The 13,480-nt window shown below is 64.2% G+C and overlaps 1 protein-coding gene across 1 annotated transcript in view; it reads left to right on the top strand.

Moving 5' to 3' along the window:
* Positions 1-13,480, top strand: part of PEPD (peptidase D) — a 114,551-nt gene that overhangs the window by 99,798 nt on the left and 1,273 nt on the right. The window contains exons 12-13 of the mRNA XM_067720967.1: positions 2,076-2,224; positions 10,102-10,286. Coding sequence (XP_067577068.1) covers positions 2,076-2,224; positions 10,102-10,286 — 334 coding nt within the window. The remainder of the gene's footprint in view (positions 1-2,075; positions 2,225-10,101; positions 10,287-13,480) is intronic.

Genomic DNA, 13,480 nt, shown 5'->3' on the forward strand with positions numbered 1-13,480 from the left:
GCTAAGATACGCCCCACCCTCCTGGCCAGCTGGGAGGGGGGCGGGAGGGGAGTGGGGATGTGCCCCGGGCGGGAGTAAGGCTGCAGACAGCCGTCAGCCCTAGCACCCGGGTGCATCTGGCGCATCCTGGAGAGCAGATGCCTGGGCATGTCTGCTGGGGGCTTCTCGACATTCGGTCCTCGGTTCCCACACCGGGCCTGGGCGGGTGCCCTCAAGTGAGGCCAAGTGCCCCTTCCGTTGGCCTGCCCCAGGCAGGGTCCCCCAGAGTCTGTGACTTTGACCCAACGCGGTCTCCCCTGCCGTGCCAGTGGGGCTCTTCCCCCGCCCCCTGAGAATCACCTGAGCTGTTATCTGATGCTTTTTGCACTATTGACACTGTTTATGGTGTTTTGCAATCAGAAAAAGACAGGAGATTAAAAAGTGCCCGACTGGGGACTTTGGATTCCAGCAGGGCGTCTGCGGATCCCGAGCGCTCGCGTTTTTCCTTTAGGTCTGTTTCTGTGGTGTCCCCGGTGCTGCCGTCAGGCCGCGTGGCCCAACTCCTTGCTCCACTTGTAGGGCCAGTTGCTGGGGGTAGGGGTGCCCAGAGACAGGCACACAGGCAGCTTCTGGAATGTTGGTTGAGCCATCGTGTTTACCATTAGAATTTGGGTTTGGGTGAGAAGCCCTTGTCACGGAAGGCGTGGCTCTGCCCCGCTCCCCACCCCCCTCCCCGGCTCAGACTTGCCAGGATTTGTGCGGCTACAGACTGCCCCCCAAGGGGCAGAGCCAGGCACAGAGAGGACAGCCCTCACCGCCTCCACCCCACCTGGTCCTGAAGACACCGCGGGGGTCCAGACCTGAGGCTGGGCTGATGTCCCTCTGTCGGTTCTGTCACTGTCAGCATCCTGACTTGGCCCTGACCCCGTGATGGGGTCAGAGGGCTGGTGGGTCCCTGCTCTGTGCCTGCAGTCGAGCAGCCTGCTGGGGCGGGACAGGATGTGGAGGCCGCTCAGTCTGGGCACCCCACTCCCCTCAGCGTGGGTGACCCCGTGGGAGCCAGGCTTGGACCCAGCAGCCCCTCACTTATTTTGTCTTATCTCACCGTGGAGGATGCTTAGGGCAGGATTCTTACCCGTCCTTGACCAGTAAAGGGTGTGAGCGCGTGGTCAGGCAGCAAGGGTGTGGGAGCGAGGCTCCCTCCTCTCCCTCCCATCCCTGCTGTACCGGGGCCCTGTCACGGGGTGTCCAGAGGGCAGGCTCAGCTGACCCGTCCTCCTGACTCAGCAGCCTGCCTGCCTGTCCCAGCACCGTCCTGCCTCTGCTGGCTCGTGCTCCCAGCTCCAGCTTCTTCTTTCCTCCCCCTCTCTACTCCCACCTTCTGTGCCTCCTGGTCTCCACTCTGTCACCTGGAGATGCTGGGGGCCAGATGGCCCCCGAGTCGGGGTCTTGGCCAGCCGGGCCCTGGGAGAGCACACTGTCCCACTCCAGTGGGGAGAGGGCCACGCTTCTCTGGCCAAGGGGACCCCAGAGCTGGAGCAGAGCTGTCAGCTGGGTTTTCACTAGGACACTGGGGCCTGCAAGAAGCAGGCAGTGCGGCTCAGCCCACGTCTTCTGTCAGACGGGTGCACCTGTTCCAAGGACCCGTCCAGCTCCCATGAGCATTGCCTCGTGGCCTGCAGCTGTGCCCCATGCTGGGTGCCGGGTGGCCCCGGGAGGGTCTGTCAGAATGCCCTTGTGGAGGCCAGGTGGCAGGCGGGGGCCTGGGGACATCTCCGCCCCTCCCCCTCCCCACAGCTGGGCATCCAGAGGCCTGGCCAGCAGAGGCTGTGAGGGGAGGTGTGTGGGCAGCCCCCTGCCCCCAGCCTTCCTGCTCTGGAGTCGGAGGTCTCCTGGGACGCCCCGTGGTTCCTTGGCCGCTCGTGTACCATGAGGAGACAGCAGGGTCGGAGGGCCCCAAGCTGCTGCCTGCACCGGCCACATTGCAAGAAGGCTCAGGCTCAGCGGCCTCGGGCGCCGGGTGGGAGGGCAGCGTGGTTGGAGGGGACAGGTGCCCCTGAGTGTCCCCCTGGCCTCACGCCCCACTCCTCCTGCAGCGTTTTCGACATGGGCGGTGAGTATTACTGCTTTGCTTCGGACATCACGTGCTCCTTTCCCGCCAACGGCAAGTTCACCCTGGACCAGAAGGCCATCTATGAGGCGGTGCTGCGGAGCTGCCGGGCCGTCATGAACACCATGAAGCCAGGTAAGGGCAGGGGCGGGGCCTGCAGGGAGGACCACCTGGTGTGGGGATGCAGATGGCCAGGTGGCAGGGCACCTCGGAGAAGCAGGTCCCGCACTCTGCGACCTGAATCTGTCGCCCCCTCTCGTGCTCAGCCAGCAAGGCTCCAGATGCTGGCGGGTCCCCAGCATCCTTCCTGGGAAAGGGGTCTGACCACCAAGCAGGGACAGCTGGGGATCGGGGAGCTCATCCCAAGGTCACCCCACATCCCATCTGACCTCCGCCTGCACCTCTTCCTTTGCACACTGGCCACTGGGATGTCAGCATGTCCTCTGCCCTGTCCCAAAGCAGAGTCTGTTCCAGAGGGTTTGGCAGCTTGGACACCGGCCTCTGGTTGCGCGTGGAGCACCCTCGTTCGCGGCTGCCGGCTGCGGCTGGGTTGGCGGGAGCTGAATGTCTCTCCGGTATTGGGGGAATGGTGAGAGGAGGTTGCGGGGCCACCTGAGCACCTGGCGTGACAGGCCTTGAGGGCTGGGCTCTGGGTGCTGAAATTGGGCACTGTGGCAGTCAGATTTGTATCCCTCCATGGAGCTTTTTTTTTTACAAAGAGAAAAAGAAGAAAAGATCCTGAGCCCCCAGACTGTAAGGCCCCAGTGTGTGGCCCCTTTCGGGCCCAGAATCTGATGGCTCGGTTCTTGGCCTCTACGGCCCCGTGGCCAGTTATTGCGGGCCAGGTGCTGATCGTGAGGGTCCTCTGCAGCTGCCCCCTTCAGGGGAGGCAGATTGTCAGCAGGGCTTTGTGGATGCCCCCATCCAGCACTGGGGCCCACCAGAAGCCAGGGAGCCCTGGAGGGGTGATGGGCCTGCACCCTGTGTCGAGAGGGAACAGGGCTTGGTGACCAGATGAGTCCAAGGATGAGGAACTCACATACACCCCAGAAAGGAGACAAGGAAGGAAACCTCAAAGCTAAGCTCCTGCCGGGCGACAGTGTCGACGAGACTTGCCTGGTTTAGCGGCTGGGAAAGAAAACAGCATCTTGTGCTATAACTGTGTTTAAAAAGCAGCAGCGGGCTTCCCTGGTGGCGCAAGTGATTGAGAGTCCGCCTGCCGATGCAGGGGACACGGGTTCGTGCCCCGGTCTGGGAGGATCCCACATGCCGCGGAGCGGCTGGGCCCGTGAGCCATGGCCGCTGGGCCTGCGCGTCCGGAGCCTGTGCTCCGCAACGGGAGAGGCCACAGCAGTGAGAGGCCCGCGTACCGCAAAAAAAAAAAAAAAAAAAGCAGCTCCCTCTAGGTAGGAATTAGTACAGACACGTCCAGGACGAACCGTTGCACGAAGACACAGAAGTGCAGGAGGGGGTGGCCAGGGGGCCCCCTTCTGTGAAAAACAGGACGGCGAGAACGTGGATGCACATATGCTTGGAAATCCACAGAAGAGGTGCAGGAAGGGAACCAGACAGACAGGGCGGGGCGTGGGGAGAAGGGAGAGTGTTCACCAGGAGCCTTTTTATACTTTTTGACCTTTAAACCTCAGAATGTGTGACCTGTGACCTGTGACCTGTAAAACCCGGCCTGTGTGGGGCAGTCACCCTGAGCAAGGGACATCTCCTCCTCCTCCCTTGACACCCTCGCTTTACCCCAGGGAGAGAAGGAATAGACAGTTCTGCCCAGCTTTGAACATCGGTCGTTTAAGTGATAAGCGTTCCAGGTGTAGCAAGAGGTTTGGGCCAGTGAGAGTGGGTGGAGGTGCCTGGCCCCTGAGGTGGATGCTCTTCTGGGTGAGCCCCGTGACCCCTGTGCACCCACGCCCCATGGCGGGTCCCTCTGGGAGCGTGGCGTGGACCTGCGTGGACCCGAGCCTGGCGCCGGGCCGCGGTACGGCAGGATGGAGGGCTGCTGCCGCACTCCACGCTGGAGACAAAGGGGCGGGCAGAGTGAGGCCAAGGCATATGGCGGTGGGGGGGGGGAGGTTGGCGGGATGTCGGGCAGGTAGGGATTTGGAGGGACAGTGTCTCCCCTGGGGCTCTTCGCTCACCTTGGAGCTCCGGGCTTCATGTCCCTAGCACTGCTTAGCCCCGTCCCTGTGCTGAGACGGGTGGCAGCCAAGGCCTGGCTGACCCCACCGACCCACAGGAAAACCTGCTGCGGCCTGGGCAGGACCCGGCCAGCTCAGTCGGCCAACCAAGCAATGCCAACTCTGCCCAGAAGGTGGCCGGGCCCACAGGCAGGTCCCCGGGGCCACACAGTGCACTAAAAGGGCCTGGTGCGTGGTCCTGGCACCGAGGTCCCGTGGGGCTTCCTGGCCATGTCACTTCAGGGGCAGTTAGTTATAAGGCTTCAGGCCCGGCCAGGCTGGGCTCAGCTGAGCTGGTCCCTGCAGACGGAGGCAGGCCTCCCCCGGCGCACAGTGGGGCTTCGAAGTTCCCTTGTTGGGGGTTGAAGCAGAGCCCCTGCAAAGCTCCCCCAGCCCACACCCCGTGCTTCAGGGTTGTGACACACAGTTCCCCAGGGGCCACATGCGGTACAGGCTGGGCGGGATGGGGGTCCTGCCCACAGAGCTGCTCTCACGTCGGGGCAGGTCGCCTCCCCACGGGCAGCTCAGAGGCCGTGGCCAGGTCAGCCCTGTGCCCTATCCTAGCGGAAATGCCCCTGGTTTGTGGGTTTGGCTCCTGGGCCAAGACAAACACCCGCTGAGACTGCGTGACTGCTTCCTGAGCCTTCCAGGGAAGAGTAAATAAAGGCGGCCGGGGTCACAGCAAGATGCCCAGAGGAGAGGCAGGGACCAGTGCTCGGAGCATACCAGATCCTGGCCTACTGCCCCGGGATTGAGGAAAGCAGGCCTGGGGTCAGAGGGGGAGCATCCCTCACTGCCACTCAGCCAGGGAAGGAGGGCTGAGCTCACTCAGGGGGCCGCACGAGGTGGCAGGGGCAGGCCAGGCAGCTGCCACACCTGGGAGAACGCCACCCTCATCTGCCCCGCGGGAGGGGATGCGGCGGCCACGTGCCGGCTTCTGGCCGGGTGCAGTCGAAGCTCTCCAAGGCTTCCGTGTCCGCCCCCCCAACCCCGTCTCCGCGGACACCCAGGAGCTTGCCGATGGGACCACCCCCGCCTCCGCCCCGGCCTGCATGAGGGGAGGAGGCACTGTGGGGAAGCCTGGGGCCAGAGCCAGTGTCTGAGCTGGCCGCAGGTGCAGGGCGGGGCAGTTCTGCAGACTCCCGGGGTCTGCTCTGCCTCACTCCCTGTGGGGGGCGGGCAGGGGCTGCAGCAGCAGGACTCCCCGCAGGCCTCGCCTTAGACATGGTGCGGAACGCAGGGCTCTGGCAGACAGAGGTGCTGGGAGACCGCGCCATCCAGATCGTGAGCGCCCTCTGGCAGAAGCCAGGACAGGGAGGGCTGTGTTTGGTGAGGGCCCTGTGTCCCCACTCTGGCCTGAGAGGCTCCCTTGCTGGCCGAAGGGCAGTGGGTGAGTCCCCGCCCTCGCTGGCTTCCCCGCCAGGGCGGGCGGGGAGGGACCACGCGGAGACCACGTGAGGCAGCCACGCTTAACTCGGCATCGAGGCGCCTGCAGCCTGGGCACGTGCTGCCCCCGTCCTCCTGCAGGGCGAGCGGGTCCCCAGAGGTCCTGGCAGCAGGCGGGCTGTGTGGTGGGGTGGACTGGAAGCCCTCAGCCCTGCGCCAGTGCGGCCTGCCAGACGGTTCCCTGCAGCCCGTGGGGCCTGCCCTGGGACCCTGGCCCTGAGCCTGCCCTCCTGCACCCCCAGGGCCTGGCGCGCTAGCATCCCCCGAGGGCCATTGTCTTCAAATGAAGTGAGCTCTTTGTCTGGATGAGGCTGTGAGGATGTAGCTCCCGGGGCCCTCTGCTGCCTTCCCAGCTCGGCTCAGGGCCTCAGGGCCCCCAGGGCTGTCACGCTCTGGGCAGGAGGCCTCCAGCCTGTGACGGATGCTGCGAGGCTCCTTGCCCAGGCAGCAGGCCCAGCAGGCTCCCGGCCCAGCAGGGGAAGGTGTGGTCTGAGGGGGGCCAGGTGGGCACAGGAGACCAGCCAGGGACCAGGGGCTGCTCTGGATACGTAGTGGGGCCTGGGCACTGGGACTCTGCTTCCTCTGAGCTGAAAGGCAGGTGACGCGGCACAAACCCGGATGCTGCCCTGCCACCCTGGGGTCTGAGTGCACAGAGGAGCGGGGTGGGGGGCACACCTGAATCCTGGGCCCATGAGGTCACAGCACTGGCTGCAAGAGAGCCACGAGGGAGGAAGGGGCTCCCGGTCAGGCCAAACGGTTACCAGCCTCGGAGCAGGGCATAGGCCCCGCCTTCTCAGGGTTCAGAGACCACGACCTGCCATGGCTGTGCCCGTGTGCTTAGCTCTGGCAGCACGGGAAGGGGCAGTCAGAGAGGGCTTCCTGGAGAAAGCCTCAACACAAAGGCCCATAGGAGGAATGGGAGTGAGACTGGGAAGGCGAGGGCCCTGGAGGGGGGTGGTCCTAGCTGAGGGAACGGCAGGTGGAAGGCACGGGGGCACCAGCACTCAGGAGTGGGTGAGGGATGGGGCTGGAGCGGGAAGCCGGGCCGAGGAGCTCGGGGCTCTGTCCTTGGCGCGGGGGGGGGACTGGCATGGTCTGTTCCATGTTCCAGCTGTCCTGGTGTCCCGGCCTTGTGCAGCATACAGCGGGGGTGAGGCATTGCGAGGACTGGGGAGGAACCAGGCAGGGGTCCAGGAGAGGTGGGGGCCCACAGAGTCACCGGGTTCAGGAGACGTTTCGGGAAGACGGGACGAGCCTTGGTGCTTGCTGGAGGTGGGAGGGTGGGCGGGGCAGATGGTGCCCAGTCTCTGCAGTGTGATCCCCGGCGTGGCATCCCCAGTAGGAGCAGGCCTGGGGGACTGCCGATGCCCCTGGCCGGGCGTGTGGGCTCAGAGGTGCCTGCGGGCTGCAGAGGTTGAGGAACCCGGGCGTCGGGGCGTTAGGTGGGCAGGGAGGCCCTCTGGCCTGTGCCCACCCCTCCAGCCTAGCCCTAGGACAGTAACCTCCACACACTTCAGGGGCCCCTGCCCTGGCCGTGGGTGTCGTAACCACCATCCGGGCCAGACGCTGGGGCCAAGTTGCTGGAGGTTTAATCACTGTCACAACCCTAACCACGCGCAGGCAGAAACTCCCACTCCCGGCCAAGAGAGCTGTGTGCAAGGCCTTCCCCAAGGGCACGCAGGCAAGGAAGACTAGAGGCGCCGTGGGGACCGCTGGGGCCTGCACGTCCGGCCCCCACAAGGGGCCACGAGGACAGGAGGAGAGCCGAGCTGCCAGCACGGAGCTTGATTTATACCTGGTTCCCACCCTCTGCTGCGGCTGGGCCGAGACCGCAGCCCCGCCGTGGAAGTTAGCCAGGTTTGAAGTCAGACTGCTTCCCGGGCCTCTCTCTTGGCCACCGGAAAAGGCCCTGCCCAAGAGAGATGGAGCTGCCCGGGGGTTGGGGCATCGGCCCTTCCTCAGTCCCAGGGGCCAGGCTGAGTGACAGGAGCCGAGTTCGCTGGGCTGTTTGGGGGCTCTTTAGGCCCAGAGCCCCAGGCGGGAGCAGACCTTAGAAAAGAGTGTGCTACGCGCTCAGCCCTGAACCGGCACCCGCTCCACCAGGCTCTGGTGTGCCCGGGGGAGGCAGCCACCTTTCTGGTGGAGAGACCCTAGAAGCAAGGAAGCACACCTGCTGGACAGGAACAAGGTGCACGGAGATGAGAGGAGTAGCCAGGACAGCAGAGAGAGGACGACGGCGGGGGTGGGGTGGAAGGTGTCACCCCAGGAGGGGCTGACGTTTCCGCTGAGACCTCGAGGATGAGGAGTCACAGGCCAGCCAGGTCTGCAAAGGGTCTGACGTGCAGAGACCTCAGTGTGCTTCTGGAACACAGGTGGCCTGACCTGAGGAGGTTGAGGTGGGTGGGTCGGTCTTAGAAGAAGAGCGGCAGCCGCGGCTGGGGCAGGCTTGGCTTGCGCCCCAGGACCGCAGCGAACTGTCACGTGTCCAAGCGAGGGTCTGGCTGGCCACAGGTGGCCAATGACAGTTTGGGGGGATTAGTGAGCTAGTCCCCCAGTAGGTGCCAGAGCCTCTACAGCCAGCTTTCTGGGGCCAGCGTTGTGGCCCTGTTTGACAGAGGCGTCTGAGGCTCATAGAAGTGAAGGTTTGGCCAGGTCACACGGCAGGTGAGCGGCCAAGGTGGGACCCGGTTACCCAGGTCTCCATTTCAGGATGCCAGACCATCAGAGGAAAGTCCCCCATGCCGGCTCCACCCTCAGGGGTGCACGCTGACGTGGTTATAGCCAGACTCCAGACCCCAGGATGCCCCCCCATGTGGTGGGCCCGGGCAGGTAGAACGGGGCTGGACTCAGGAGCTGGATTCCAAGGAGGCTCAGCCTTGGGGACACCCTTGGCCTCCCTGCAGCTTGGGCCGGGGGCGGGCCACTCTCCTGTGAACTGGCCAGGCCACAGCACCACCTGCTCAGAGCCTAGAGCCTGGGGATCCGGATGTTGGATCAGCCCTGGGCCTCCAGCCAGCCCAAGACCCCAGCCGTGGGCCCACTGTCTCTGGCAGGAAAGGGGGCCCCCACGTGGGGGACTGGTGCCCAGCAAGAGCATCTGAGAGGGGGGGGTGTGTCCCAGGATGGGCTCTCATTTCCTTGTACCCCTTGGGCCCATCCTCTGCCCTCTGCCAGCCAGAGGTTCAGACCCTGGTGGCCTAACCCTCACCAGCACAGGGTCCAACAAGGCCTCTGAGGGTGTGGGGTCCCAGTGCTCCCGTGATCATCAGGGGATGGCTGGGAGGCCCCTTGGGAGCCAGGGTTACTCCCCACATGGAGGGGACCGCAGGGACCGGCACTGGCCACCCTCTCTGGGTGCCGGTCCCACCCTGTCCACCTGGCCCTGAGTGTCCTGGGGCTGCTAGCCTCGCCAACGCATGGCCTGCCCCCAACTCCACCCTCGTAGGATGGGGCGGGGGGGGGGGGTGCCAGCCTAAGACCTTGTCTGGTGCTCAGGCTGAGCGCCCAGCACCCTCGAGTGAGGCTGAAGGTGGGGAATCCATGGAGCCCAGTGGCCAAGGCGGCCGTGCCCCAGTGACGGCCGAGGCTCCTAGAGGCGGCTCCCTGAGGGCCCTAGGCTCCAGCCCCTAAGGGCCTCCCTGGGCGCCAGGCAGGGCTGAGCCCCTGAGCTCTGCACAGCCTGCTCTCCTCGAAAGTTGGTTACTGGGGGTACTCTGCATGGTGACCTTTGCCCCAGAAGGATGGGGCCAAGATGAGTTTGATTAGCAGCCTGGGGCTTGGACATCTGGGCTGCCACGGAGGTGGTCCCCTAGCGCTTGTAGCAGACAGGGCCACAGACCCCTACCAGTTTGCCCATGAGGTAGTGCCAGCTGCATTTTCACCCCAGAAACCTTTGCTCCCCACGGAGGCTCCAGGGATGATTCAGCTCCATGCGGGGGTGTGCAGGGACGCCCCCCACCCCCAGCCTGAGGTGCTGGAACAACGTTGGACCTGAGCCTCAGTCTGGGGCTCACTGAGGCCGCCCCACGTCCGCTGTCGGGGACATAACGCTTTTCTCCTCCTGACGCCAAGGACCTTACTGGGCTCCCCTGGCCCCAGGAGCAGACACGACAGGGGCTGGGCCCCTGTGGTGACCGTGGGTGACAGGAGCCTGCCCCTGAGGGCACAGTGGAGAGAAAGGAAGGGTCTCAAGTCCAGAGCTGTGCTGGGAAAGCCCTGCATGAAGGGCTGCCCGGGACACGCCACTCTTGCCCCTCACCTCAGGCCCTTACGGCCTCAGCCAGTGCGAGGGCATCGTGTGTCCCCCGAAACCTTGCCCGGGGAAGCCCTGGCCAGGCTGCCAGACTCCGCAGCTCATTGCAACCTCCTTCTGAGCCACAGGCGTCTGGTGGCCCGACATGCACCGCCTGGCCGACCGCATCCATCTGGAGGAGCTGACCCGCATCGGCATCCTGACCGGCAGCGTGGACGCCATGGTCCAGGCCCACCTGGGAGCCGTGTTCATGCCTCATGGACTCGGCCACTTCATGGGCATCGACGTGCATGACGTGGGAGGCTACCCCGAGGTCAGTGTGGGCGCATCAGCCCGAGTGGCCTGCCTGTGAGCCGTAGCTGGGCTTGGCCCTCCCTGGGCTGGGCTGGGGCTCTGGGAGACGGCGGGGGTGAGGAGGAATGGGGTCCCGGTGAGGCCTGCTGCCCCTCCTCCCCCTTCACCCATTGGTTGGTCCTGGCCCAGGTCGCTGCCCTGATGCCCTCCGTGCCCAACGCCTCCCCACCGTGGCTGCCTCCACAGGACCTGGTGTGGGATGGGCGTGCTCTGCACAGAGCCCCGGGCTGTGCGCTGGGGGCAGCGCCTGTCCTGAAAGGTGGTAGAGTGTCAGTGTGCAGTGCACGGGGTCCCCACAGGGCAGCAGGAGCCGCAAAGCTGGGTCTTAGTGATGGGGCTGGCACTGCACCCGTCATGTCCTCGTGCCTCTGGCTTCATTCAGACGGGGTGATGAGGCTCCGCCAGCTGGTGGCTGGCCCTGGTCCCTCCTGGGACTAGCTGAGCCCCGCGCCCCTCACAGGTCCCACTCCTGCTTCCTCCTTGGTGCAACCTCTGCCGGGGCCCCAGGCCCCTGGGCCAGCACGCTCTGCTGGCCTCCTTGTCTCTAGGACGTACCCTTGGCAGGGGAGGAAGGCTTGTGTGGGCGTCTCCAGGCCAGGCTTTCCCCTCCCCCTCCTACCGACCGACCCTTGAAAGGACCACCCAGACGGTGCTTGTGGCTTTGGGAGGCCCTGCCGCAGCCTTGCGGGGCAGGTGGCTGCAGCCTCCCTGGCCGGTGGGTGTGGGTGAGCCCGGCCCTGCCGTCTGGCCTGGTGCCCGCAGTGCAGGGGGCGGGTTATGCAATCGGTGCACGCCCTGGGGCCCACCAGCCACTTAGCCAAGACTGGGCTTGGCCTCTTAGCTGCAGGGTATTTTGAAAGCTCTAAGAACGATATTTGGGGGTTGGGGGGGGGGCGGAATTGCTCAAGAGAAGCATTATTATTCAATTATTTTTTCCTCAAGTGTAAACAGTTAAATTTGGAGAAACAAAATCGGTTTTAATTTCCTAATTTCTATCCATCACATTGTGCGTAGGGAGCCAAGAGCTGGGCCTTCCAGACATTGTTAACTGAGGTTCGTTATTCATTAGTCTCCAAAGCACTTTTTTTCCACCAGAGAAAATTGGCAGCAAACTGTTTTCATCTTTTCCAGTAAGCAGTCCTTTGTGCTCGGAGTCTATTCTTCTGACAGATAAACATTGTGGAAAAAATATGGCTTTTCCTATAAAAGTCATTTGTTTTATTTCAGGCCTATAGACACATCTGGGTCTCTTCTGCCAGGAGCCCAGTAAAGTTGAGGCCCCGTTGAGCCCTGAGCCCAGGCAGAAGCCAGCATGGACCCAGCATGGGCAGGGGCCCCTGAGCCCCAACAAGGCTGAAGTCCCCGGGCACGAGGGGCTGGGCGCTCAGCTGCTTCCCTTTTAGGGGTCTTCTCCCCACTCAGCTCGGCCTCCATCCTTCTCCCAGCCCTGATCTGGCCGTTCCTGGTGGACCCCATAGGGCAGACTCCCGAGAGCTAGCGCTCTGAAGGGGGGTGGGGGATCATGGTCAGTGGGCCGGGGCACGCACATTCTCCTATGCCCCACGGGATCCCTTCCATGCTCCCCTCACCCCCAGTCTGAGTCGTGGTCCTGAACTCTTCCGGAGGGAAGGCTGTCTGTACAAGTTGGAGCAGACCCTCCACCCTCGGTACACAGCTCTGGGGCAGCAGGGAGCCCACGGTGACCAAGGAGGTCAGGGGGACTTTGTCAGTCTCTGCCTCCGCCAGGCCCCTGGCTTTGACAACCTTGTAGTAGAGAGAAGGTGACAGCACCTGGGGGGCAGCACGAAGGGAAGGGACAGGAGGGGCTGCCCAGGGGCAGGCACGGGGCTTCAGATGGCAGGAGACAGGGCCCCGCCCCGCCCCACCAGCACCTCCCACCTGAGCACAGGGACTGTCATCCCAGACTGTGCCCTTCTATGTCCCCTGCCTTCCTGCCTAGCTCCTCCAGGCACATAGTAGTGTTTTGGGGTCAGGTACCACACCAGACAGGCTTCTGGGCCCAGAGCATGACCCATCAGGGGTCACAGGGCCTTAGTGTCCCCTCATCACCTCCGTCCCAGCCTGACTCACACCAGGTCAGGGCGGCTGCGCGTACCAGTTTCTACATGCCCCGCTGTCCCCGCCCTCATGGAATCACGCTCACAGCCTTCCCTGCTGTGCCCAGCCGTGGATGGAGGCTGAGCCAGCCCGTTTCTGGTTACCTTACATGAACCACTAATTGAAGTCTGATGTTCTTGGCCCCCAAACAGTCAGAAATGACAGCTCCATCTCCAGCAGCTGGGCTTCCAGGGGAGAGCTGCGAGCGGGGCAGGGCAAGCTCAGAGCCCGACCAGAAAGCTTGCCTGCTGCCCCACTCACTCACAGGCCTTGGCCAAGGATGGATGGGTGCCTCTGGGACCTGGGGAAGGCAGGGAGATTTCTGCAAGTGTCCTAGGTACCACCTGCCCTCCTGGCCCCGGTGGCCACGCCCATGTGAGTGTTGGCAGGGGAGGGGGGGTGGTGCCCCTGCAGGGCTGAGAGCCGGTCCCCATGGGTCAGTGGGGGCCCAGCACATGGGCATGGCGTGGAGCCGCCCACGTGCGCTTCTTGGGGCCCACACCCCCAGGCCATGCACACGGGGTGAGCGTGTCTTTGTGCACACACGAGCCAGAGCTCGTACTGACGGCCCGCCCTGCCGACAGCACCTGTCCCTCCTCCTGGAAGGCCACGTGGAAAACCTAGGACTTGGCTTGTGGGGGGACCCAGGTCCAGCACTTCTGGGGCTGGTTTCCACCTGAGCTGCCTAGAAGAAAGCGCGTAGCCTGGGAGGCCCCGCAGGCCTTCTTAAAAGCTGCACAAGTTTGGCTTCTACTGTTCCTCTCGCGGGGAGAGGGCCTGGTTGAGGCAGCCGGACCCCCAGCCAGCCCCATGGGCCAGCAGGGGCAGCGTGACCTGGGTGTGTGCGCACGGGTGTCCACGGGGCACGGTTCTGAGGAGAAACAGGGGCAGGGATGTGAGAAATCTAGGGGAGCGTGCAGAGAGCGGAGGGTTTTATCTGGAGTGCCGTGGACAACACAGCAAAGCTGAGTCTGGGCTGGAGACCCCCACGGTCACAGAGCCTCCTGCAGCTCCAGGGGGACCCATGGGGCCGGA

The sequence above is a fragment of the Pseudorca crassidens genome, chromosome 20 (genome assembly GCF_039906515.1).
Source record: "Pseudorca crassidens isolate mPseCra1 chromosome 20, mPseCra1.hap1, whole genome shotgun sequence".
Classification (NCBI taxonomy): domain Eukaryota; kingdom Metazoa; phylum Chordata; class Mammalia; order Artiodactyla; family Delphinidae; genus Pseudorca; species Pseudorca crassidens.